We start from the raw sequence: 26,818 nt of genomic DNA, 5'->3' as shown, positions 1-26,818 counted from the left end.
AGTATAAAAGGAAAATATAGGTATGAAAAAAATGATTAAAATTTCCCATAATCTCAGCCATTAGAAATAGCTACTGTTATAAGGAGATACATCTCTTCATTCAGTCTTTCATTGTGTACGTGTGTATGTGTATTTAAATTGGGTCACGATGTATATTACTTAATCTGCTTTTCTCACCATCACAGCATTAGCATAGTATTAGGATTAGAATTTGATATGTGCCAAATTTTCTGTTGTTAGGATTCTGAAAATTTCAAAGGTGACTCTTGGGATTTGCATTTGACTCCCAAATGAATATTAATGAGTATGTCACGGGCACACTATAGCTGGAAATGGTTTTTGTTTCCGTTCATCGTTTAAGGATACTGTACTTGGAGAAAATATTTTCTTTTACGAAAAAAGTACTTCACATTATTGCTTAAGGAAATGAGTGAGTGTGTTCAGTCATGCCTGATAAAATTGACCATTTTTGATTCTTTTATTTGCATGTTTGATGCCGCGAAGTCTTGCAACTTCAAGACCTTCTCTAGAATGCACTTACTTTCACAAGCCTTCTCTGAAAGGCCATATTCCGAGCATCTTTTTAAGTGCCACAGTCAGCCCTTCAGCATTATCTTTGAGTCCTTTGGCAGATTACTTACAGAATGTTTGGGTAAGTTAGTTGAGAAGGACAGTAATTGAGCAAACATCACTTTGCTTTAAGTTTTAGTTTCAAAGCCCCTGCTTGTTTGCTCTTATGTTCTGGTACTCTTATCAGTGGAAAAGCTTTACTTTGTGAAATCCCAAGGAAAGTAGGCAGAAACTTGCCTTTGATAGCTTCTGCAAAGCAATTATTTTTCCTCAGCCACAGACGCTTCTTAGTTCTTATGTATGTACTACTGAGACACTGGTTGAGTGAATGGATATATTTACTTTATTTTTGAATGACTTTACCTCGAAAATGACACTGCTCTTTTCTCCAAAACAAATGAAGGTTGAGTCTGCATGGAACATTAGAAAACTGAGTCCCACACTGTGCTGGTTTGAGGTATGATTTTCATTTGCAGTTCTTGCCATTTTGTTTGTTTAGAAAGTTCTTTTTTCTGTCGCCATTAGTTTGTTGTGGGTAATTCAAGCAATTCCTTAACTTTTTTAAAGTGGAAACTTGATTATACAAGTTTTTTCCCCCCATCTTTTTAAATAAAATTCTGATTGCGTTTGTAACTCTTCTAATGAAGCTAGATAGGGTATTGTAGCATTTGGGAGAAGGAGAACAGCGTTTGTAAGTTGGTGAGTATTGGGGCTCAGAGCTCAAAGTTGGGAAGCAAACCTAGGTGATAATTCTACTAGGGGCCATTTCCTGACCATCAAAAGCTGTGCTAATAATAGCGTTTTACATGTATTACCTCTCCTGTTCATTCCAGTCAGTCTGTGAGATAAGTATTACTGCTATGTTACAGATGATGAAGCTTAGATCATAGAGTTTAAATAACTTGTCCAAGGTCCTACAAGTAGTATGGTCAGATCTGATAACTCTTCTAGTATAGTAATCATTGCTTTTATAAATACTTCCCAGTAAATCGTTTTGTAGATCTTATCAAAAATATCAGAGGATGCCATTTTAAAATTTACTGGCTCCGAACAAATTGTTGAATGTAAAAACAGCAGTTAAAAGTAGAAGGGCACCTGATGGCTCAGTCAGTTGAGTGTCCGACTCTTGATTTCAGTTGAGGTCATGATCTCAAAATTTATGAGATCGAGCCCCACGTCGGGCTCTGCGCTGTCAGCGTGCTCCTCCTCACTCACACACACGCTTTCTTTCTCAAAAGAAAGAAACATTTAAAAAAGTTTTTAGGGGTGCCTGTCTGGCTCAGTTGGTAGAGCATGTGACTCTTGAACTTGGGGGGCTGGCATGTAAAATAATAAAAGCTAGCATGTAAAAAAGAAAAAAAGTGTCATTTTACACAACTAACAGTTGCATCATCAATTAAGTCAATTAGTTTTTTGCTTTTCCAGTTTAGGCCCCCTGAGTGGCTCAGTCAGTTGAACATTGGCTCAGGTCTTGATCTCGCCGTTTGTGGTTTCTAGCCCCAAGTTGGGCTTTGTCCTGACAGTGTGGAGCCCACTTGAGATTCTCTGTCTCCCTTTCTTTCTCTGTTGTTTCCTGCTCTCTCTCAAAAATAAACATTAAAAAAAAATCCTAGATACAGTACATTGTAAGTTATAAAATCAAGGTTGTTTCATGGCATCACTTTTTTTACAGTTTATTTGTTTTGAGAGAGAAAAAGCATGGGTGCATGGGGCGGGGTGGTGGGGACGGGCAGAGAGAAGAGAGGGAACATCCCAAGGAGGATCCATTCTGTCAGCTCAGATCCTGACAACGACACGGGGCTCAATCTCACGAACCAAAAGATCATGAGCTGAGCCAAACACTCAACTGACTGAGCCACCCAGGCGCCCTTCATGGCATCACTTTGTTTAAATAATAGATAAGATGGGAACAGGAACTGAAACATTCAGCTTTGTTAGAGAATTTTGCTACTCCAGAGAATGTTCCATGGACTAATGGCTTGACCAGCATCTCAGCTGGGAGCTTGTTAGAGAATCTCAGTCCAGACCCACTGAAGCAGAACCTGTAGCAAGATCCCCAGGGATTCGTATCCATGTTAAAGATGGAGGAGCACTGCTCCCTAGACTTCATTTGAGTTCTACTTATTGCCGTGATCAGCATATAACGGAGAAACTGGATTTGGTAATAATGGCATCGATTACTGATGTTGAAAACAAAGTAGTCAGTAACTGCAGAGTTTCATAGTTCTTTTATTAAAATCTACATGAATAAATTCACCTATATATGATTTCATTTTGAAATTTTTATTGATTTTGAGATAACTTAGAATTGCCAGAGCTATTGAGAGCTATGTGAAATTTTTATTAGTTTTTGGTAGAATTTTTTAAAAGTTTATAGTTCTTTTTAGGTATAAACTGTTCTTTGTGAGATACTCAATATTCTTAATCAGATCTCTCATTTGTTAAGGATTAATATACATGGAAATTTTTCTGCTCCCTTAGTTTTACTTTTGTATTTTAAGTTTTATATATGGGTTACATTTTTCATACAGTTTTAATCAAAATCCAATTAAAAAACAATTTTGTGCAAAATTGCCTTCGTCTAGTGTTTTCAGTAAGTTGAATTGCTGATGGTTTCAGTTTGATACTATTCAAGATAAAATACTTTTTTCAAGAAAGCACTTTTCTCTTTGATAAGTGAAAGCAAATTACTGAAATAAATACCATGTTTTTCTCATGCCCTAAACACTAAAAAAGAAGAAAAAGAAAAAGTAGAAGAGGGAGACTGTGAACACACTTCACTAAAGAGTTCTCCATCTTTCATCTACACCATCTTGAGTGGTCCTAAAGGACAAAAACATGAAACATATATCATTTAACAGTGTCTTTTATGTGCATCTGTATTTTGTTAGTACCATGTGTTTTAGATTCATATTTGTAATTCTTAAAGGACTTTTTGAAACTTTCCTGCTGCATATGTGATTTTTAAGGAGCATTTGTGATACCTTGATGAAGTATGAGAAATTATAAGGACTGCAATTAAATATTTTATTGTAAGGTGTACAAAAAGAATCTCATTTCATGGTTTTATATTTCTCTCTTGCATGGCTTTGTGATGATCCGAACTTATAGTTTTTAATTGAGAGTAGTTTCATATTTCGTTGTGTCCTTTTATTTATGTAATATGGAAATGATTACTTATTTAAACTATACTTCACAGACTTGGACTAATGTTCATGAAATCCTGGTGTCTTTTGGAAGAAGAGTTTTATGCTACCCACTTTATCGCCACTTCAAGCTGGTGATGAAAGCTTACAGAGACACTATAAAGATCTTGCAACTAGGTAAGATACTCCTGTGCTTGCAGATTTGAGAGGGAAAAAGTTATGTTTTTAGTCTGTGAGGATGTAGTCATGATTTTTGCTTCTTTATGCATAAATCAGTAATGAAGATCATCAAATCCAATCACTTCTCCCTGCCAAGTATAAAAAGCAATAGTTCGTCTCTGTAGATACACTCTTTTCTGAGAGCTGCTGGGAGGGGCAGTGGAGAAGGTACACAGGATTCCAGACCAGTTCGTATTAAAGTAGAGTGCATCATTTAGTATTTCTTGGAAGCCTGCAGTTTTCTAGGCACTATGCTAGGATTGTGGGTATAATAATAATAAGATCTGTTCCCTGTTTCTATGCAGTTTACAGTTTTGCCAGGGCGACAGATGACAAGTAAACAATTCCATTATAGAGTGAGAAGTGCTCTGCTGGGGGATGTAGTGATCACGGGGAGGGGGCACAGAACCTGGACTTGGGAGGTCAAGAAAGACTTTCCAAACAATAGCACAGCTACTCTGAGGACCTTTGACTATTGCAAATCTAACCTGAAGAGACAAACATTTCCTGGTTTTAAGGATGTGGAAAATTTTGAGCTCTGAAACAAATTCCGAAGTGACTATAACAGTATCGTTGGATTAAGTATGTAATTTCCAAAGTAATGAATTTGAAGGTGGCAGCATCCGTTTGTATGGATTAGTTCTGGCACATTTATTTAAAAGTCACCGTCCATCCTTTATGGTCATTTCTTCTATTCTTCCCTGGGGAGTCTCGTTGTTCCTTGGTCCTTAGGTAAAATACTTCTAGGTGTAGGTTTTCAGACTTGAGGATAAGAAGGAGAAAGTAAGGAAGCTCTTCCCTTTACAGCCACTTGACGTCATTGGCTTGAAAGGAAGAGTCCCATCTCCAACGTTTGTCCCTCCTAGAGGTATTCCTAGGTTTTTCTTTGACTTCTGTGTGACATATCACCTTCTATCCTGGAAGCAGAAAATCAGTTTTGAAGTAGATTCTTTTAAGGTAGACAATAATTATCAAAATGAATTATGGTTAAATGAAAGATACCTTTTTATTAATCCAGTTGGCTTAGGCCATCTGTATTTTATTTCGAAGGATTGTTGCTTGTAAAATTGCAGAGCTACTACCTTTGAAAAAAATCAGTCTTTCTTAACTCATAGGTAGAAAAGAAGCTGCTTTGTTTTTTATGTTATTTCTTCTTGCCCTTTTTTTTTTTTAGACGTTTATTAATTTATTTTTGAGAGACAGAGACAGGGTGAGAGCGGGGAGGGTAGAAAGAGAGGGAGACACAGAATCCAAAGCAGGCTCCAGGCCCTGAGCTGTCAGCACAGAGCCCGACGTGGGGCTCAGACTCACAAACGGTGAGAACACGACTTGAGCCAAAGTCAGATGCTTAACCAGCTGAGCCACCCAGGCACCCCTCGTCTTGACTTTTAAGAGGTTTCTTGAATTGTAAAAAATTACCTTGAAAGATCAACCTACTATAAGTGACTTGAACTTGAGTTACATGTCACAATTAATTTCTTGTTTGTATTAGATGATCTGTGCGTTATTCATAGATTTAAACAATGAGAGTAAATTTGCGATTATCCTGTTACATCATGGTTTCCAGATGGAAAACTGGCAAAAAACCCCATGTGTGTGTGTGGGCGTGCCCTTAGGCACACAGTTGCTACTCTTTATTCTGGGGAGTAATCTAGTTCTCTGAATTTTTATTTGAAAAGTAATCAGTTCTGTGATTGCATAACCAGAAATAAATTTGCTTGTGTCGACTTACATGGTAATCGATTACTCTAATAGTTTTAGTAGGTGAGAAGTGAAATTTAGACTTAACTTTACATCTTTATCCATCTGACAAGAAATAGTCTTATCAGCTGTGTCTTGATAGCAACAGAAACCTTAGGTAACACTCTTGAGGTCTGTCTGCTGAAAATGAGTGGGAAGCCTCTATAAACTGTACACAACATGTTCTGTGGCTGATTTGGGTTGTGGTTAGTTAGTTAGTTCTGAGACAGAGCTGGGTTGTCTAGAATTCCCACCATAAGCTATGGGGAACACAAGCTCCGGATGAGGGTTGTAACCTGTGTTTATCCAGGTGGATGGCACAGGGACGCCATTATTGCCATTGAAGAGTCTTGTGTGTTTGGATACCCCGTGATTTCAATGGGGATAGCTCTTCTGTGGCATTGAATGTTTTCCAAAAATGAATTTGTGTCTACTTATAATTCAAAATGCAATCACACTTTTTATTAGAAAGGTCTGTTGAGTGCCTCCATAGTTTGAAAGTAATGAATAACTCTACAAATAACTCTCCCCCAAAGAAATATTGATCTTAACTGGAATGAGCTTTCAAAACCAATGTAGCAAGGCTTCAGAATCTACAGAAAGTTTCATTATAATGGAATGACTACAATCTGAATTTTTATTTTGTTTTTGTAAGATCTGAATCATGAATTTGCCTTGAGTGACTTCATAGTAGCCTTCCAAGGGATTCTTTACTGGGCCTTTGGCTGTTTTCAAGTTTGTGTTCTTTCTCTTACCCCTTCCCCACCTCTGAAAGACTGTGTACGCTGCTGTCTTGCTGTTGCTGTATGTCTAATCCAAATTCCTTTAAGGGCAGAAAACCTATGTTGTCCTTTTAAGTATTGTTTTAGCGCTTAACGCAGGACCTTGCGCATGGAGTTTCTTTCCCTGGATCAGTACCCTTTGGGCCACATGATCATCCCCCCTTTTTGTTTCTGTCCTGTTTTAAGCAACTTTTACTTCCTCCTCCCTGTTTCATTCTTTAGGATTAAGTAGGTCGAATCCTTGATGGAAGCATTGCTTGGCTGCTGTTACTCACCAGAATTAAATGAAAAAAGAGATGAAAAGAGAACAGCTTTTCTAATATGCCTTGAAATTTTATTCTGTTTAGAAGTGGTATGGTTTAAGTTGATTATATACTTGTTACTATTTATTATTTGTGCTAATATCTACATTTCATTAATCTGTATGATGGCGCTCATCATCTTCTCTGCTCTTGCTGGGCTTTTGAACATATAATGTAACTATTATATGGAAGATGCTGAACACCATGGGAAACAGCTTAGTTTTTTCTCTCAGTTCCCCCTTTGAACTCATTCTGTCTGTTCTTTTATTGTTTCTGGATGGAATATATAACCTATAAATATCATATCACATACACACCTATCTTATATAATAGGTATTCTTTAAATTTTTATGTCACTTTAAATTACAAGAATCTCTTTTAAGTACCTAAAACGTCCTCTTTGAACTTGATTAAAAAAGTAAATCTTCCCTTCCCCATCCCCGGCCTGCCTCAGGTTGGGAAGCCAGCACTGGGGGTGGAAGGGGTGGGGGTCCTCTTTGCTGTTCCAGAGCAAGGTTCCACACAGCTACCACAGGCTGCTCCTTCCTGCTTCTCGCTGGTGGGCTTTTATCAGGTATGAGTCAGTCACCAGTCTTTGTACCCCACAATTTCTAAGGGTGATAGGTTACACTCTCTAGGGGACTCTCTTAAAATTCCCTTTCTCTTGGTTTATGGTGACCAGAAGGTAGTTCCTCCCCTCCGCCATGGAGAGTGGTTGAAACCCCATAACACTGCAGTTTTATCCAAGGAGATTTTCTGGACTTGTTTTCCTTAAACTCCTGGAGGTCACTGTTGGGCTGAGGGGGGTCATAAATCACCAGTTTTTGTTCGTCCCTCTGTAACTTTAGCATAGAGAGGTTAGTATCTCTTTTTAAAATATGGGAATACTTGCTATTTGTTTTGTCCTTTGTGGGGCTCATTGGAAATGAGTCAGAAAGAGTCCTGCCTTTCTATGCTCGTATAGTAATAAAAACCGCAGCTGCCATATTAACTATTTTCTGTGGGCCAGTGCTAGGCTTCATTCTTCAGGTACCTTATCTCATTTCGTCCATTTTGCAGATAGAAGACAAGCTCAGAGAAGTTCAGTCACTTGCCCAGGGTCACACAGCTATTAGTTGGTAGAGCCTAGACTTGACACCGGGTCTATCTGCCTCAAAGTCTATGGCTTTTGATGTGTTGAAATAGTTATAAATGAAATGGTATGAAGCCTGGGATTTGCTTCAGAATAATCCACAAGGGGTTGGGGGAAAGTGGGCCAGGTGCAGGTGAAACAAGGTTGGCCCTCAGTTGGTAGCTGCTTAAAGTTGAGTGATGTAGTTCACTATCCTGTAGTCTCCATTTGCATGTGATTTTCCTTTATAAAAGATTTTTGTTTTTGTTTTTTAAGTGTGGGTTCTTAACCACTGTGCTTAAATTTATTCACCATTTTATGGAAAACATTGTAATTCTTGATCAGACAGTTGTATACATATTTTTTTTGGCTAATGAAAACATATGTGTGAAATAATCTTTTTTGGTTCTGTGGGTTTTTTTGTTTTTTAAAGACTTTATTTAAAAAAAAAATTTTTTTTTTTTTTTTTTTTGAAAGAGTGCACATATGCAAGCAGGGGAGGGACAGAGAGAGAGGGAGAGAGTACCTTAAGCCGGCTCCATGCTCAGGGTGGAGCCCAACGCCGGGCTCTCTCAGGACAGTGAGATCATGACCTGAGCCCAAATCAAGAGTTGGATGCTTAACTGACTGAACCACCCAGATGCCCCAAAAGATTTTATTTTTAAGTAATCTTTCCACCCAGCGTGGAATTTGAACTCACAGGCCAGAGATCAACAGTCGCATGCTCTACCAACTGAGCCAGCCAGGTGCCCTGGTTCTGTTTTGTTTTTTAAGACTATCAGAAACCTATCTTTCTATAAATGTTTGACTTCTGAGGACTCGTAGCCACATGTCAGGCTATAACCCAAGAAACAGCCTTCAGGAGATTAGTTATTGTTGCCACCCAAAAGCTGATTTTGCTTCATATAATCAATAGGCCTATGTATGAGTCATTGTCGGGCTTAATCATCATTTTTTCAGAAATGACTGCCTTACTTAGCCCTTCTGTAAATAGATATAATAGTACATTCTATGTGAAAGATAAGAAGAACCATAGCACGGGGCTTGGGGCTATTCTTTTTCTTTAAGGAAAGCAATTGTCCAAGAAATTGGGGTATGACAAGTATATTGTGTGAATCCGAGTTCTGATGCAACCTTGAAGATAAATGAGTTTTTAGCATTTGAATTCTCTTTAGCCCAAAGTCCTCTTTTTATTGAGTTGTAACAGTTACCCCCAACTTGAAAACTAAAAGATGAAATCACAAGGATTTTCCCATGTTGACATTTATCTGTATTTAATTTTTATGAGTTCTGTATTACGAAAATTTTATTTTATTACTTTTTTATTTTGAAAGGGAGAGCAAGAGAGTGTGAGTGGGAGAGAGGGGCAGGGGGAGAGAGAGAACGAATTTTAAGCAGACTCCCTGCTCAGCACAGAGTCTGACAGGTGGCTCGATCCCACGACCCTGGGATCATTGCCTGAGCCAAAATCAAGAGTTGGACATTCAACCAACTGAGCCACTCAGGCACCTGTGTTACGGACATTTTAAAGAATTGTTAGACCTTCTAATGTCACTCCTTGAATACCTGATGTAAAACTAGTTTGCAAGTTATTCAACTATTTGTTGAGCCTTCGCTGTGTCAGGGTGCTCAGCTGAGTCTGGAGGTATGCTTGTGAACAGGGGACATGCAAGTCATGAACTCAGGGAGCTTAAGATTCTCATGGGGGGGGGCGTGGAATTATACAACTATCAGGTTTTTAAAAAATTGCATTTGTAATAAGTAGTTCAGAGGAGAAATACATTAGGTGAAAATAATAAAGACAGGGAAACAGACTTGCCTTTAAGTTGTCATTTAAGACATGTAACCTCCCGAAGAAGGGAGCCTCTACCTTATTTGACTTTTGATTCTCAGTTCTTACTCCATTTTCCTGTCATTTTTTTTTTAATTTTTTTTTTTAATTTTTTTTTTAACGTTTATTTATTTTTGAGACAGAGAGAGACAGAGCATGAACGGGGGAGGGTCAGAGAGAGGGAGACACAGAATCTGAAGCAGGCTCCAGGCTCTGAGCTGTCAGCACAGAGCCTGACGCAGGGCTCGAACTCACAGACCGCGAGATCATGACCTGAGCCGAAGTCGGCCGCTTAACCAACTGAGCCACCCAGGCGCCCCTCCTGTCATTTTAAAGCACTTGTTAATTGGTTGATGAGTTCATCTATTAATTTATTCATTCAACAGTTACTTTGTCAGTACCCACTAAAATGCAATTTATTATGTGTAGAGTAGAGTAACCTGTAAATATAAAGAGCTGCAGAAAGATGAATTAGAACCGTGTACTGTATTTGGGGAGTGTATGCACTCATCAGGGAGCTAAGAAGTCCATCACAACCACAATACATAGTAGATGGTGGTAAGTATGTTATGTGAGGCACAGACGAAATAGTTCAAAAAAGGAGAGGTGACGTTTCACTAGGAATCAGAGAAAGATTCACTTAAGGCATGAGATTTGAATTGGGACTTGAAGGGTGAGTGGTACTTAGACATAGCGGGATGGAGGGGAGTGTTCTAAACGCTGTGAGTGAACAGCATCAAGTGTATAGAATAGCGTTTCCTCAGTGACAATTCCGAGTTGATATCTGAGAGTTGACCTACAGCCTGCGAAATAGTTCCCTTTCCTGGATGAGTTAACTGGCTCACCAGGATGGATTTCTCTAGTTCTTCGTGGTTATCACCTAATTCCCTGCTCCCTATCCAGGAGGAACTTAGCTTTCTATTTTCTTTCTCTCTTGAGTTGTTGTTGAACTTTTCATTTTCTAGCCAGTTCCCCACTGCAGTTAAAATGTTTCTAAGAGTGGAACAGTCCTAGAGCTTTCAGGAAATTTAAATAGCATGGAACTCGAATAAAATATTGAAGTACCATCTGTGCCTGTTTGTGCTGTCCACTTCCATGGCAAAGAAGGAGGGCCTCAGAGCCCTAGGGCACAGGCCCTGCAGCCCGAGTGTGTGAGAGGGAGGACAGGGCTCTGCTGTGCGGTCACGACTCAGCCAGTCCTTGTCCCCTTTCTCTCCTTGGCTTGTCCTGCCATGTGGCAAAGCAGATTCCTTTTCCTCTCTTCCTCAGAGCTGAAATCTGTGTTCCCAGTCTCTTAAATTGGCACATTCTTTCTGTTTATCCTTACTGTTTGTCCTTGGAGTATTTGTGGGTTTATACACACGCTCCTATATAGAAGGATATTGTATGTGTGCATAAACATTAAGGTGAAAAAAATAAAATTCCAGTCATCTCCATCGGATTCCTTTTTCCTCTAATAATCCTGTCACTCATTAAGTATTGGTATCACTAGAATTTTAAAAAGTTGCTCTCATGGTAATTTATGGGTTACATTTATATAAAACATTCTTTGTTCTTATAAAATACTCTGTAGAGGGCAGCATTTCCTGTATGGTTTACAAAGATAATTTGCCTTTTAATTGCCATAGATGATTAAGAGTTTATAGTGATTCTGCTACAAAAAAAAAATCACTTGAAATCTTTGTGTCAGGGTTCTTTGGAAATTTGATTTATATAGTAATGCTTGCTGGTAACTATAGCTCACAATCAGCTATCTCTTAAATATTACTCATATCTAGTCAATTGAAATTTGCATTATATTTCCTATACTATTTAAGGTAAGTTTTGTTTATTTCTGCAGTTTTAGAGCTCAACAGTGTCAAGAACTAGGTTAGTTACATGGTTTGATATTATGGCTTAAAATTTTTTTCTATAATTAGTGCCTTTTTAAAATAAATCTAAAGTCAATTTTGAGGGATGCCTGGGTGGCTCAGTTGGTTGAGTGTCCTGATTTTGGTTCAGGTCATGATACCAGCGTTATGGGATCGAGCCCTATGTCGGGCTTCGTGCTGAGCATGGAGACTGGTTGAGATTCTCTCTCTCCCCCACTCATGGTCTCTCTCTGTCTCTAAAGTAAAATATAATAAAATAAGTCAGTTTTGAGATTTTTTTATTGATCTGAATTTTTTTTTAATATGACTTTATTGTCAAATTGGTTTCCATACAACACCCAGTTCTCCTCCCAACAGGTGCCCTCCTCAATGCCCATCATCCACTTTCTCCTCCCTCCCACCCCGCCATCAACCCTCAGTTTATTCTCAGTTTTTAAGAGTTTCTTATGGTTTGGCTCCCTCCCTCTCTAACTCTTTTTCCCCTTCCCCTCCCCCATGATCTTCTGTTAAGTTTCTCAGGATCCACATAAGAGTGAAAACGTATGGCATCTGTCTTTGTATGACTTATTTCACTTAGCATAACACTCTCCAGTTCCATCCACATTGCTACAGAAGGCCGTATTTCATTCTTTCTCATTGCCAAGTAGTATTCCGTTGTATATATAAACCACAACTTCTTTATCCATTCATCAGTGGATGGACATTTAGGCTCTTTCCATAATTTGGCTATTGTTGAAAGTGCTGCTGTAAACATTGGGGTACAAGTGCCCCTATGCATCAGCACTCCTGTATCCCTTGGGTAAATTCTTAGCAGTGCTATTGCTGGGTCATAGGGTAGATATTGATCTGAATTTTTAAGGAGGTAACTTTAATTTCTTTAAGAGGACAAAGGCAGAAAATTGTATATATTTAAAGACAAATTTGGGAGAACAAAGAAGAAACATTTTATTTGATCCTAATGAATCAAGGTCCTATTGCACAGTAATAGCTACAGGCCTAGATGAGGTTAGTTGAAAAGTACTTCACATGTTGTCTGTAAAACATGGAAGATTTGTATTCTTGCAATTTAGAGTTCTTTAAATAGGAATTAATACTGAAAAATAACGAGCAGGAGACATTTATGCAACATAAATAAATCAAACCCCTTCTCTGTGCAAGGCATCATAACAGAATCAGCTAAGAGTTATAGGAATATATATCACTTGGCCTTAGCTTTTAAGGAGTTTATTATGTAATAGGAATGATAAGACAAAGGTAAGATACAAAATACAAGGATTTACAAGATACAAAAGAGAAAATCCACTAGGAAGATACCTTAAATGAACTCATAGGCCAAATCCAGATCCGTACTGTATATGACCTATGAGCCGAAAATGCTTTTTACATCTTTAGATGTTGAACACAAAATCAAAATAGTGTTTCATGACACACGTAAATTATATGGAATTCAGATTTTAGTGCTCATAAATAAAGCTTTATTGGAATACGTTCGTGCTCATTCACTTTATATTGTTTATGGCTACTTTTGGGATATAATGGCATTGTTGAGCAGTTGAAACATATTATGTGACCTGCTGAGCCAAAATATTTACTCTTCGGCTCTTTACAGAAAAAATGTGCCTACCCTTGCTCTAGATATACATACATACACAGTTGGAGGAGAGCCTTTCTGAGTGAGCGGAAGTCTTTGGCTGTCTTCCATCCTAAACAGTGGCCAGTGTTGAAGGCAATCATTTCAGCTTTTTCTTGTCCTCCCCAGAGGGTGAGAAGTAGCTGATCTTGCTTGTTCCCATGAGAGTAAGGCCCTCAACACTAGGAGAAGCGAATTGAGATGCCTACTTGTCCAGACAGGTAAGTGAATGACAATGGTGGAACTTAAGACAGTCTGGAGTAATGAGGCCTGTGTGAGCCTGGGACATACATGCTCCATTTGTAGCCTGTTGTTGCCATGTGGAAAGGTAACATTACCAATTTGGGGACTTGAAAAAAAGAATTGGAAAGCAGTGATCTTTAAGATAAAATTTTTCAAAAGTCTAAGTGTTAGCAATGAAGTAGAGGTTGTCAATAATACTCTAAGAGCCATAGCATGTCTCAGTGCCCAAGTCAGCCTGTGTGGGTCCCAGGTTTTTCATTTGGACTCCCAGGCATTCCAAGTGCCAGGCTGTTTTTCTCACACCCTCCTGCATCTGCCAGTTTCCAGCTGTGTTGAGGGCTTGTGCCAGATCTCTGCTCTTTCAGTCCCAGCTTGAAGCTGAGTCTCATCCCTGTGGGTTCCAGGAGTAGATTGGAGAAGGATGTGGGAGATAATCTTCATTACCTAAATAGCTATGCCCAGAAATCTTAAAAAACAAAAACAAAAACAAAAAAGGCAGATCCCTTACCTGTCTTTCCACTTACTTTGTGTTACTCTTGAGAGCCAGAGCCTCATCAGGATGAAGGGGATGGGTCACAGGATTCTAGTACCACACCTCCCTGTGACCCCCATAGGGTGGGTGCTTTTGAGTAGAAGTGAGGGGAGGGCTTGATAAGGAAGAAGCAAACGGCACAGGCCTAATGAGGGAGGCTTAGGTAGTTATTACTTAAAGAATGTGTAGAATTTAGAAAAGAAGTGTGACGACAGGTATTCCCTGAGAAAATAGAAGATAGAGAAAAGCAGGGAGAGGAAGATAAGTTACGTGCAAGAAACGGCCAGCACTCTAGTTTGTCTGGAGGTTTGGGATGTGAAGGGGAATTGTGGGAAAAGGATACAAACGGTGTGCTGCCAGGAGTGTGGAGGGTCTGCGGTGGCTTGCTGAGGAGACTGGGTCTTACTCACCAAGGGACCGTGGAGAGTGTGGTGTTGGTCTTTGACGGGCTCATAAAGTCAGGTTCATCCAGCAGTCACACAGAGGATAGAGTCATAGAAGGGGGTGAGGTGAGCAGCACAGACGAGAGAGGAGAATACTGTTCTTTCCTGAAGCCAAGTAGTTTAGGGGCAGGGAATACAGTCCGAACTGGAGTGCTGGCTCTGGTGTGGAGAAGGAAGGACGTGGGGCAGATGCTTCATAGGTAGCGGAGTAGATGCAAGGGAAGGGAGTCCTGGGGCACTTGATCCTGAATGACCTGTTGTCTTCCTTCCCTTGTCATCTGTAAAGTATTCACACGGTCATTGTCTCATTTCCTTCCCTTAACAGTTCTCAAGAATGTCCCCCTCTGTTGACACATGTGGAAACAGATTCAGATTAAGTACCAAACAACTAAGAAATGACACCAGGAGCAAGCAGACCGGGGTCTGCATAACTGTTCCACACGGAACAGGTGAAATTGTTACATCATTTTTACATCAGAGGGAAATTAGCTAGGACTGCACAAAGATTATTTATGTGTAGCTTTTTTTTTTTTTTTTTTAAGTTTATTTCTATTTGAGAGGGACAGAGACAGCGCAATTGGGGGAGGGGCAGAGAGCTATAGAGAGAGGATCCCAAGCAGGCTCCAAGCTGCCAGTGCATGAGAGAGATCTTGACCTCAGCTGAAGCCAAGAGTGGGACACTTAACCGACTAAGCCACCTAGGTGCCCCTATGTGTAGCTTTTTAGTGATCTTTCTTTAGCCTTTTATAGCTTGGGACCAGAATTCTAAGATCTAAATTTCATTATCAAAGCTCTATGTAACCTTTTAATGTGCATTAAACTTACATGTAGATACAGATACCTAGCCATTTTTACTAAATTATATTTGTTATACTTGATTAAAATGTAAAGAAGTGTAACTCAGTTCTACCAGCGTGCACCTCATTTAGCAGTAAGCATGCTGTCACTGTAGCACATTGCTGTCTTCCTGAGGTTTGGGAATTCCTCTCTTGAGGTACTCCTCCCTAGGTCATATCCCCAGAAGGGACTCAGAAGGCTTTTCAGGCTGGGTTTGTTTTTTCTTCCTATGAGCCATTTGCGGAATCCACTTGTCTTTCGTCCTATATGTTCTTTTTGACTTTATGCACAGTTTTAGCTTTCCCAGTTCTAAACTAAATTAAATCCATAGAATGAGTCAGAACTGTGACTATTAGGTAGTATCTATTGGAAAAATAAAGTCTCATAGTGTGAATAGTCAACAATAAAAATTTATTTGAAATTGAACTAACAGGCATTGAGATACATGCTGTACTCATAAGGTGCAACAGTTGACGTTTTGCCCACAGAATTACAAAATTTTAGATTCTTCTTATTTTTTTTAAAGGTTTAGATTTAAAAGCAACTGTTTCCAGGGGCGCCTGGGTGGCTCAGTCAGTTAAGCGTCCGACTTCAGCTCAGGTCACGATCTTGCAGTCAGTGAGTTCGAGCCCTGCGTCGGGCTCTGGGGTGATGGCTCAGAGCCTGGAGCCTGCTTCCAATTCTGTGTCTCCCTCTCTCTCTGCCCCTCCCCCGTTCATGCTCTGTCTCTCTCTGTCTCAAAAATAAATAAACGTTAAAAAAAAAATTAAAAAAAAAATAATAAAAGCAACTGTTTCCAGAGCTTTTTTCCACGAATCTTCAGCTTTTTAACCTTTTCTATCTTTGTAGAAAGGTTTTTTTTTTTTTAATGTTCTATCTTAAATTTGGATGCCCAGTTCTTAATTTCAGAAGAAATTAGAAATTAGTCATGCCTCCATTATGCAATTTTGATGACATCCTGCTATGTATTTCTAGACTGAAGCAACCACTACTTTGACAGGTGACTTGAAGGAAAATGGAGTTAATGTCAAGGCTGTCCTTTCAAACCAGCAAACCTTGTAGGAATTGTTAGAGCAGAAAAGGCAAAAGGCAGCCTTGGGTTAAATCTATTACTTGAACTTTTGATGGTACAGTGATACGAGGAAGTTGGCACAGCTGCGTTCTTTCTTGTCAGGGAATAGACGTAATAAGGGAAGGCACAGATAAACTGTGTATCTCACATTTGTTGTGACTTAATGACATAAATCCATAGATCACATACAGGTTTGACAACTAGACACTAACTGAGCAGTTTGGCCAGATGTTTCTAAACTTGGGCTTTATGTACTCCAGACCACATTAACAACTAGCCTTATTGAACAGACTCCTGCAGTTTGTCAGACACTGTGCTAGCCCAGGGAAGAAAGGTGAGGAGGTGCCATGTTTCTTTTGCTGTCCAGGAGTTCACCACACCAGGTGATAAATACTGACACGGTATTTATTGCATATGGTGGCTGGGAGGCAGAAGTACTTATTTTCAACTCCTGCCTTACTTTCAAATCCTACAGTTGCTTCCTAACTGTCATCTTGGCCAGCTCCATGTCCTTGAGCCTCACTTTTCTTTATGAAGTGAGGAAGGAAGTACCTAATTGGAAGGGTTAAATGATGTAATGTGTGGAAAGTACTCGGTGTAGAGCAGGTAGGTAGCTACTAACTCCCATATTAGATGTGCCAGCCATCTGGCACCAACCTGAGGGAGTGTTGGAATCCTCTTCCTAGAAGAGGTACTGCCTGATTTGAGACTTGATGGTGAATTGGGGTCGCACTTGGGGTTGTTTTCCCCAGGCAAAAGAAGTATCTACAAAGTGTTTGTTTGCTTTGTGTCAATTTTGTTTGTAGCTATAATAACAATACATGTAATTCTAAGAACTAACAGTGTTTAAAAAACTGGCACAGGATTATAAATTGTGCTCAAAATAGTAACTCTTATTGCTTCATACGTGTTTCTTACTACAACTCCCAAATGCAAGAGCCTAAATAGCTATATGCGGAATTTGAGAATAAAAAAAAACCCCCGATAAAATGGATTGAAAAGCTTTCTTAAAGCTGAATTTAATGTATGTTTGTGTTAATTGTTAGGGACTTGACTTTAAGCTACTTCCTAACAGGGCCTGGTATTGAAGCAAATTACCACACTTTGATTCTCTTAATTTTGATTAATTTGACACCATTACCCTATCATCCCTTTTTATGGTTAATAATCTATGAAAATTAATGTTAGAAGTAATTCATAAGTTATCCCTCCTGATAATGTGGTCTCATCAAAATCCCAGCAATCTAACTGATATCTACTAAGTTGTGCATTTTAAGATGATAGCATTGTTGGCTTTTATTTTGAGATGATTTTATAAATAAATACCAAGCAGTGTTTCCCTTCAAGTATTCCCAGTAACTACCTCTTTTTCCTTTACTCTGATTGGCCTCTTGTCTTGTGTAGCTCAAAACTCTAAAGGGTAGAACTAGATACTCAGAAAACAACAGCCATATAGTAGCTGTAATGTATCAGTAGTTGAAAAGAAATTTAGGTCTTACTATATAGAGTTAGCAATTGATAGTTTTTTCTTTTGCTGACTTTTAGCCAGCAAAAAAAAAAAAAAAAAAAAAAAAAAAATCCACTATTCTGATAATCTCTTAGTGATGGGAGCCCTGTCTTTTAAGTGCTTACAACCATGAGCTGGTCTGTCGGTAAGACATTATTGCCAAACCTGATCTATTAATAGGGAGATTTCAAGTAGCCAGTGTCTTCTAGTTTAGAATAGCTTAGTCTTGTTTCTCTTTTAAGATCTATAAACCTGAAATGCCACATATGTCAGAACAGGAAAACACTGCTCTTAGTTTACCTACTGTTTAAAGGAAAGCTGGAGAATGAGTAGCCAGAGAATGTGTTAAATACTGTTCACTGCCCACCTGCTTGTTGACTGGCATCCCTGTTTTCTTTATGTTTCTCTTTGTTGCTATTGTGCATTTTTCCTGAGGTAAAACGTTCATGGCCCTTGTCATTTATAATACCAGGATACTGATTTTAAACTGCCTTCGCAAATGAACAAGAGATCTTGGTCCCAGAAGCCTTTCTTCCATGGTTACTGTTGGCTTAAGGAAAGACCACGTCTATCTGGAGAATCCCTAACTCTCTGGAGATACAACATCTTGGAGAGGCCTGTTAGGGCATTGCTGTAGTGACAGTAGTTACTGTGGTTACTGTGCAAAGCACCTTCTTTTTTTTTCCTGCTTTGGACCAGGCAGCGAACTAGCTGAAAATGGTCAATTTTCTCCAGTCCCGTTCAGCAGAAAAAATGCTCTCAGACTGAGGCCTGAGAAGTTTTTTTATACCTGTATGCTCTGTGATGAGCCCACAACTGGGTGAAGCCCCTCAGGAGCCAGGTACTTTGAGTCCCCAAAGGCTTCTGGCCACTGGTCCTGTCACAGCTTGGAGCAAGGCCAGTTTTTTTCTTTGCTGATATCTGTTAGATAAGTGGTTGACAACCTGAGAGAAAACAGTCAATACAACAGAGACAGAAAAAACCTGCAAGCTTCCTGAATCTCTTGGCTGTGTGGCTGTAGTCTGTGGTGGTTTAGTGGGAACAAAAGAGATCAAGTATGACCTTGGGGTAACAATACACATTGTTGGGGAGAGGATAATTTAAATGTGCTTATTGTTCTAGATTGTCAACTGCCAGTAGCCCAGTTCTCTTTTACCTTTTTTTGTCACACAGCTTACCGTGAAAATACTTTGAATGAGACCTGCAGTGACAACACGGCTTTTGGGGAACGCACAACTTTTCTTTTCAAAACTGCCTTGCATGTGATTTTCTAAAATTACCTGATCTAAATGTTGCCTCTCTGTGGTTCAAAACTACAACTTAAAGAAAATTTAAATATGAATTAAAACTTTTTAGCATTCTTGCCACTATTTCAAGGGTTGGCTGTGTGGCCAAGTGTGTCTAACTTTTTGTTAAATAAATGTTTATTGTGGAGAAGCTTGAAAACGGGAAAGTTTAAAGCAGCAGCAACAACTGTAATCCCACATGTAAAACAGTGGTGGGCACACACAGGCACTTAGATATGTTCAGTGAATGTAGAGACAAACTGTAATATGATTCAAGTGTATATATGTTTAAGGGTTTTTTTCTATGTGTATTTGCCTTTGTTTTTTTTTAAAGAAAGTAGGGATTAAAACATGCAGGTACAATGTAACTTCTCTTTAAAAAAAAAAAGATTATTGGGGCGCCTGGGTGGCGCAGTCGGTTAAGCGTCCGACTTCAGCCAGGTCACGATCTCGCGGTCCGTGAGTTCGAGCCCTGCGTCAGGCTCTGGGCTGATGGCTCGGAGCCTGGAGCCTGTTTCCGATTCTGTGTCTCCCTCTCTCTGACCCTCCCCCGTTCATGCTCTGTCTCTCTCTGTCCCAAAAATAAATAAAAAACGTTGGGAAAAAAAAAAAAAAGATTATTTTTGACATTTCTTGTATTATTATTCTTCTGTGATAATGAAGATGTGAATTTGCCCATGGCCCTTAGCAGGGGGGCAACCTTACTTTAGGCATCTCTCCTAACGGAAGCTATAGAATTTCATTAGGGGAGTGGTTGCTATGGATTTTCATTAAATACATGACCTTAGTAAAATCTTAGTAAAAATCCTTGGAGTCAGGCCTCTTATCCTTGCACAGCTGTGTCTAGGCCTGCGCACCTCATCCTTAGGACACTTGTCTCCCCATCCCTGGTTGCACTCTTCTTCCCAACTCACCTGCCTACTCTCCCCATTTCCCATCTGCTCCAGTCTAATGATCTTTTCTTGTTGTTCCCTGAATCTACCCCATTTTATGTCTCCTTTCTGCTCCATTTCACACCATCCTTCAAGCCAGTGCATCTCCCATTTTTCCCATTTTACTTCACTTGCTGAATTATTTACTGTGAGGTCTTGCTCCAAATCCTGCATTTTTTTTTAAGTTTACTTATTTTCAGAGAGAGAGAACACAAGGGGGGAAGAAACGGGGGAGGGGTGGTAGAGAGAGAATCTCAATAAGGCTCTGCACTGTCAGCACAGAGCCTGATGCGGGGCTCCAACTCCCAAACCATGAGATCATGACTTGAGCCAAAATCAAGAGTTGGTCTCTTAACCTGCTGAGCCACCCAGGCGCTGTCTCTGCCTCCCCCCCCCCCCCCAAATCCTGCACTTTCTATTAATCGGCTTGACAGTATTCTGGGGTGTCACACTGTAGAAGGGCTTTTGTAAGTTTAAAGTAAATACTTTTTCGTTTCTGATTTCGGGGTGTGTGTGTGTCTGTTTTTGGTAAAGATACATGGTTAACTTTTTAAAACTTTCAGTTGGTAGTTATAAAAGTAAACTCCTTCTCCCTGGACCCCTGCCCCCCATAAAAGAGAGAGAAAGAAAGTAAGAAATTGGCATATGCTTACCCTGACATTTTCTTCTCTGTGGCAATTAAAACTGTTTGAGAAATCCTTAGACTTTAGGGGCGCCTGGGTGCCTCAGTCATTTTAGCCTCTGACTCTTGATTTCAGCCTAGGTCACGATCTCCTGGTTTGTGGGATCAAGCCCTGCATGGAGCTCTGTACTTAGAGTGGGGCCTGCTTAAGATTCTCTCTCTGCCCTTCCCCCCTCATGTTCTCTCTCTCTCTCTCTCTCTCTCACATAAACATTAAAACACATTCTTACACTTTAGTTAGTTCTCGATTTTTTTTCTTCTTGGGTTAATGTGGCTAACTTGGTTTCATCACTTCTGTGAGTTTTGATTGTATTTCGTGCCTCCTGTCATCAAACTGTGCATACAGCATTACATAGGCATGTAATGAAAATAGGCCTACCGTGGGGGGATTCACATGAGTCATTTGATATAGTTAATCTGGGCCACTCTGATATATCACAGTTCTGGCCGTGACTTAGCCAAATATAGTTTTAGGCCTTCAAAGTATTTGTTTCTCTTACCCACTTGAGCATTGAGGTTTTTATTGGCATTCTTCCCATCTGCACGTGAGGAAGCCACATAGTTAAAATTTTTGAATAAGTGACGGCTCCTGCTTTGAACGTACTATTTAACTCCTGAGTAATAAAAGTGTGCTGTAGACGGAGTGGGCCACGAACGTATGGGTAGTGTAGCACGGTGGCTCACTGCAAGCTGATGAGTTCAGAATTTGGATCCTGTGAATACCTTATCAACCTTGAGCCTCAAGTTCTGCTTCTGTGAAATGAGCAGGGGGGCTATGGGGAGAATCATCTCTTTCTTTTCCACATTCCTTTGCAGGGTTCAGTAAAGAGCTCTGAAGACTAGGAAGTGAGCCGAGGCTCCCTGAAGGGTGAAGTCTTAATGCTAGGCCGTGAAGGCAGGCTGAGATGTTATTCATTGGAGTGGATTAGAAAAGGCATGGCAGGTGTGGGAGCCAGTTGAGCACAGGACTTTGAAAGCATGTACAGAGAGGGGACTTGAGGAAAGCAGTGCATAAAAAAGTGTGTCAGAGGTCTAGAAGGACAGTCTGGAATGCAAGGGAGGAGGAGGAAGATATTATAATCCAGGCATGAGGTGTTGAGAGTACAGGTGAGGATAATTGCCCAGGGAGTTGTGGGGAAAGGGCAGCTACAAGGGCATATCCAGGAAGAATCCTCAGGGCTGGTGTGTGGTGCTGTGGATGAGAGGAATTGCAAGGGTGTAAGGCACGTGAGAACTGTGTCATTCATTCATTCACTCATTCTTAAGATGCTGAAATTGACAGTCTGCTGCTCCAAGGTTCTGTTCTAGGTATTGGGGACTAATCCCTAAATAAAACAGAAGTCCCTGCTCTTTTGAAGTGTATTTTCTGGTGTTAATTGTGTTAAAATTTTAGTGGCAGCAATTTTGGCACCTTGAGATGTCATTATCTAGCTCATGATTCTTTTATCCTGTCTAAAAGTCAACTGGGAAATGTTGATGAAAGCATATCCAATATCTTCAGGAAATCAATAGACAGTATTTTTATGTTTCAGGACTGTAAAGATATGAATGGAACTGTTAAACTGAAAATGCTGTATTTTACTGATCAGAGGAGGTGGGGCTACTATACATTTAGTAATTTGCCTCATAGTTTACACATTTCAGGGAATGTCATGAAGTTGGGACACCTAGGGACTTGTTGTTGAGTTGTCAAAGGTTCCTTTGGTAAGCTTTTGGTGGCGTTAAAACTAGGTTCATTCACTAACCAGGAGGAAGTAATTAGATTGAACAAGACTTTAGTACTTGAAGGCTTTTTTCCAAGAGATTTTGTCAGCTTATTTTTGAATGAGTGCTGTGATATTTTAGTTTTCAGCCTCAATTTTCCTCAGTTCTTTAAGGTGAAAAAATTTTAAGCTAATACCAGATAACTCCTTGACAAAAAATGTTGACATAAGAAATAAAGAGGCTTAAAAACCAGAATATAATTTTTCATGGTGTTTTGAAAGCTTGAATTAGAAGAACATTTTATAATTAAAACTATGGTGCCTTTAAATATTCATTTAGTTTGGAGAACTTTCCTTGTACCTAGTTGTATTTCATAGTGTTTTTATGGTAACCACAGTTAATCTGCTATAGAAATAGAGCATAAGAATTACTCATAATTCTTTTTTTTAATGTTTGTTTATTTTTGAGAGAAAAAGACAGAGAGAGAGAGGGCGGGGGGAGAGACAGAGATTGAGAGGAGGATGGGCAGAGAGAGGGAGACACAGAATCCTAAGCAGGCTCCAGGCTCTGAGCTGTCAGCACAGAGCCTGATGTGGGGCTCTTAATCCCTCTTTCTCAGTTTGTAGCATGCACCCTGAAAGAGCACCTACTTTTCAGGAGAGAGGGAGAGAGAGAATCCCAAGCAGGATCTACACTGTCTGCACAGAGCCCCATGTGGAGCTTGAACTCACAAACCGTAAGATCATGACCTGAGCCCAAGTTGGATGCTCGACCAACTGAGCTGAGCACACCCCCCCCCCCCCCGCAGGTGCTCCTACTCATAATTCTTAATGAAGGAAATAAAGAGCTTTGGGCTTTATAGTACTGATAAGATTTTATGCAATAAAGGAGTGTTAAAAATATTCTAGAAACATGGTTAAGTTTCTTAACTGATATATGTATGTTACCTTGCAGTATCTGGTTTTCTCAGTTTAAGATAATCAAATGTTTTTTCTTATGAATGACTTGATTTTTTAAAAATTTCCTTTAGGTAAAAGTGCAGTTTTAAAATGTCTACTGGATGTTCACAAAATTTTTCAGGAAAATGACCCAGCTTACATTCTGAATGATCTCTACATCTCAGACTACTGTGTGTGGATTCAGAAAGCCAAGTAAGTTTTGAGTTACTTATGAATTTTACATGCCCCCATTTCTGGAATACCTCCTGACCCAGGAGGAAGAAAATGAAATAGCTTGGGAGACAAGTTGTAATGAAAAAGAATACCCCATCTAGATACCAAATGCTTTAAAAAGTGACTAGATCAACATGGGGAGCTTGGCGAATTGGCCTTGGGAAAGGTACAGATGGTAAAAATTTTACTGGAAAACATGGTTATAGCCTAGAAAGTAGATGTGAGAACAGACAGTTCTGATTGGTTGTGGCTATGCTATTGACTGTCCAATATGAAATCTCAAGATTTCGTACGTGGGTGTCCAGACTTGTGTCTTTGGTGTACTCACAGTGGGCTATGAGTGTGTGTGTATGCATGTGGGGGCACCTTGTGCAAACTCCATTAAGACACCAGCCTAATCAGCCGTCATCCTGGTGAGAGTTGTACACTCATTGGCGAACCACTGGCTTACAGAATCTGTTACACAGAGTATAAAAAGTACAACCTTCAATGCTTCATGTGATGATTCTTGGTAACACAGGTATCTACGGGTCTGAACTCTCACAAATAGGCTCCTTGCACATGGTATGTAAGATTTTAAAAAAGCGTTTACCATTTCCTCCCTCAGAGAGGGAGTTTAATAAGTTTATTAAGTTTAAAAGGAGGTGAGCTTTTAGGGTACCTGGGTGGCTCATTTGGTTAGGCATCCAACACTTGACTTCGGCTCAGATCATGATCTCACGGTTCATGAGTTTGAGCCCTGCATCTGGCTCACTGCTGTCAGTGCAGAGCCCACTTTGGATCCTCTGTTTCCTGTCTCTCACTGCCCCTCCCCTACTTGCTTCCTGTCTCTGTCTTAAATAAAAATAAACTTAAAAACTGAACTTTTGTGAAGAGGTTCAACAGATGTATGCAAATTAACCATTTCAGTAGCAGGAGACGATTAACTGAGAGCATACAAACAGAGCTGTTGATGAGAACGCTTCTTACGGGTTATGGGGAATGGTGGCACAGTATCACTCGTGACTTAGAAGAAAAACAGCCACGACAGTTGTACTGTTGCTGTGATTGGTAAATGAGTGCTTTAGCATGCCTTTAATGCCTGTTTTGAGTGAGCCATTATATAGAATTCACTTTTGGCCTCTGTTCACGGGGAAGCAGCCCTAATGCCGAGTGAGATGAGAAAACCTTGTGGCCATACCTGTGGTCGGGAAAAGCTGACGATCTGCTCAGCATAACGCCTAATACCATACGGCAGGTGGTGGTGGTGTCTGTGGTGGAAATCTCAATGGCTCCAGATGGAGAATTGCATCTTTGACCCCTGAGGTCATCATGGCGTGTCATCACTCCCGTTTGATCCTCCTGCTAATTGAGCTTGTCAGGTACCCTGCTGCCATTTCCTGTTGTTTTCATAATAAAATTAAATTGAAATAGTCTATTTGTGTGGGTTTAGATTTTTCTTGTTCCCTTCAGGGTGAGGATTTTATAAACATGCAGTGAGCACTGAGGTTTGTTGTGAGGATCCCATTTCTAGGAGTGCCTCCTTTCTCTATGGCATTCCTCATTAACTAGAGAAAAGATTGTGTTCCATTAAAGTAGAAGGGCATGTGCCCCTGTGTGCATGTGGGGATTACCACACCTCCTTGCGCTTAAAAAATCCTTTTTCCCTTGGTTTTAAGTTGCAGGAAATGAAATGAAATTCTTATCTTCCTAATAATTGTTATGATAATACTAATTTTTTCAAAGAGATAATGGATTGGGAAATGAGACAGGAGAGGGATACCAGCAGGAGCTCTTCAAATTACTTTTTTTTTTTTTTTAATGTTTATTTATTTTGAGAGAGGGGGGGAGAGACAGCCAAGCAGACAGAGAATCTCAAGCAGGCCCTGAACTGACAGCATGGAGCCCAACGTGGGGCTTGAACCCATGAACCTTGAGATCATGAACTGAGCCAAAATCAAGAGTCTGATGCTAATTGACTGAGCCACCCAGGTGCCCCTCTTCAGATTACTTTGGAAAAGAATTTTTTTTAATTATTTATTTATTATTTGAGAGATAGAGTGTGAATGGGGGAGGGGCAAAGACAGAGGGAGAATCCGAAGCAGACTCCAGGCTCTGGGTGGTCAGCACAGAGCCCAATGCAGTGCTCGAACTCACGGATCGTGAGATCGTGACCTGAGCCGAAGTCTGATGTTGAACCGACTGAGCCACCCAGGCACCCTAGAAAAATTTTTTGGACTTGACCAATTTGACCATAACTTTCCTTTCCCTAAACAGGCTGTATTGTTTTCACTTTGTGTGTTACATTTTAACTCTAGTTGAATCTGGCTATTTTTTTCTTTCTCTTGAAATAATACATTTGTTCATTTACCTGATTTTTATTCAGTTTTCTGATTTAATCCTTAATTTTTCAAGTGTAACATAATTGAGGTTCCATGGTCATCTTTACCCTGAACTGTCTTGGCTCTAAATCATTTATACTATAGTGAATGTTCATGATTTCCATAACTAATTTCTTCCTCACCATTCATCTTCTGGTTTATTTCTTTCCCATAGGGTTTATCAGTGAGATCTTGCACCCTATTTTTATGTTTTAAAATAGTTCTGTATTTTCTTTAATTTCTATTCGATGATTTTGATTATAAAGACTGAAATTTTATTTACAATATCAGACAAGTGCTAAATTCTAATGAACACAAAGAACAGCATTTCATTTTTATAGTCTGACATTCACTTTGGCAAAAACTTGTTGGAACTGGGTTGCGAAGTCATTCTTATATTCAATTAATAAAGTTAGGATAACAGTTATCCTGCATTTTGCTTTATACTGTGTAGTTCTTTTTCCTTGTGATGGCTTTGTCTTGTAGAGCATGTTTGCAGATTTTCAAAACTGAAGGTCCTATATTCTTATTCTGCGTTAAAGTCTGCAAATTATCTTTCTGAAAAGGAACACCCCCTGCCATCCTTCACCGTAAGCGTCATTGGAAGTTTCGAGAATGGTGGTCACTGCAGCAAATGCTCCCTGGGTGGCAGCATGAGGAAGTGATTTGCTTGAAGTCATGTAGCATCTCTGAGATAGGTGTGTGATAGTTTCAGAGTTTCTGGATCTGGATTTCATGTTTTCCCAGCTATGCCTTGTAGATAACCAGTTTGTCTTTACCCATGGCATGTGAGGGGAAAATGCCAGAAGACACAAGTTCTCCATTTAGAGAGCTTTTTCTATTGGA

General features: G+C 39.8%; 1 protein-coding gene and 1 long non-coding RNA gene across 5 annotated transcripts in view; one reads left to right on the top strand and one right to left on the bottom strand.

Annotated features, from left to right (window-relative positions):
* The window catches only part of SHQ1 (SHQ1, H/ACA ribonucleoprotein assembly factor), a 100,579-nt gene that overhangs the window by 34,303 nt on the left and 39,458 nt on the right, over positions 1-26,818 (top strand). For all 3 annotated transcript variants that reach the window (XM_007076627.3, XM_042979423.1, XM_042979422.1), the window contains 3 exons: positions 974-1,027; positions 3,770-3,893; positions 23,471-23,591. In XM_007076627.3, the coding sequence (XP_007076689.2) occupies positions 974-1,027; positions 3,770-3,893; positions 23,471-23,591 (299 nt within the window). The remainder of the gene's footprint in view (positions 1-973; positions 1,028-3,769; positions 3,894-23,470; positions 23,592-26,818) is intronic.
* Positions 3,908-14,835, bottom strand: LOC122236721. Of its 2 annotated transcripts, none has more exons than XR_006214936.1 (3): positions 14,388-14,835; positions 13,954-14,199; positions 3,908-4,852 (listed from the first exon to the last, which is right to left on the bottom strand). It is a non-coding gene; the product is annotated as an uncharacterized LOC122236721 (long non-coding RNA). The 2 variants fall into 2 exon arrangements; XR_006214937.1 differs by having other exon boundaries at positions 13,954-14,122.

This window comes from Panthera tigris, chromosome A2, assembly GCF_018350195.1.
Source record: "Panthera tigris isolate Pti1 chromosome A2, P.tigris_Pti1_mat1.1, whole genome shotgun sequence".
Lineage (NCBI taxonomy): Eukaryota > Metazoa > Chordata > Mammalia > Carnivora > Felidae > Panthera > Panthera tigris.
The sequence above is the reverse complement of the archived record's forward strand: the minus strand, read 5'-3'. Positions and strand labels throughout refer to the sequence as shown.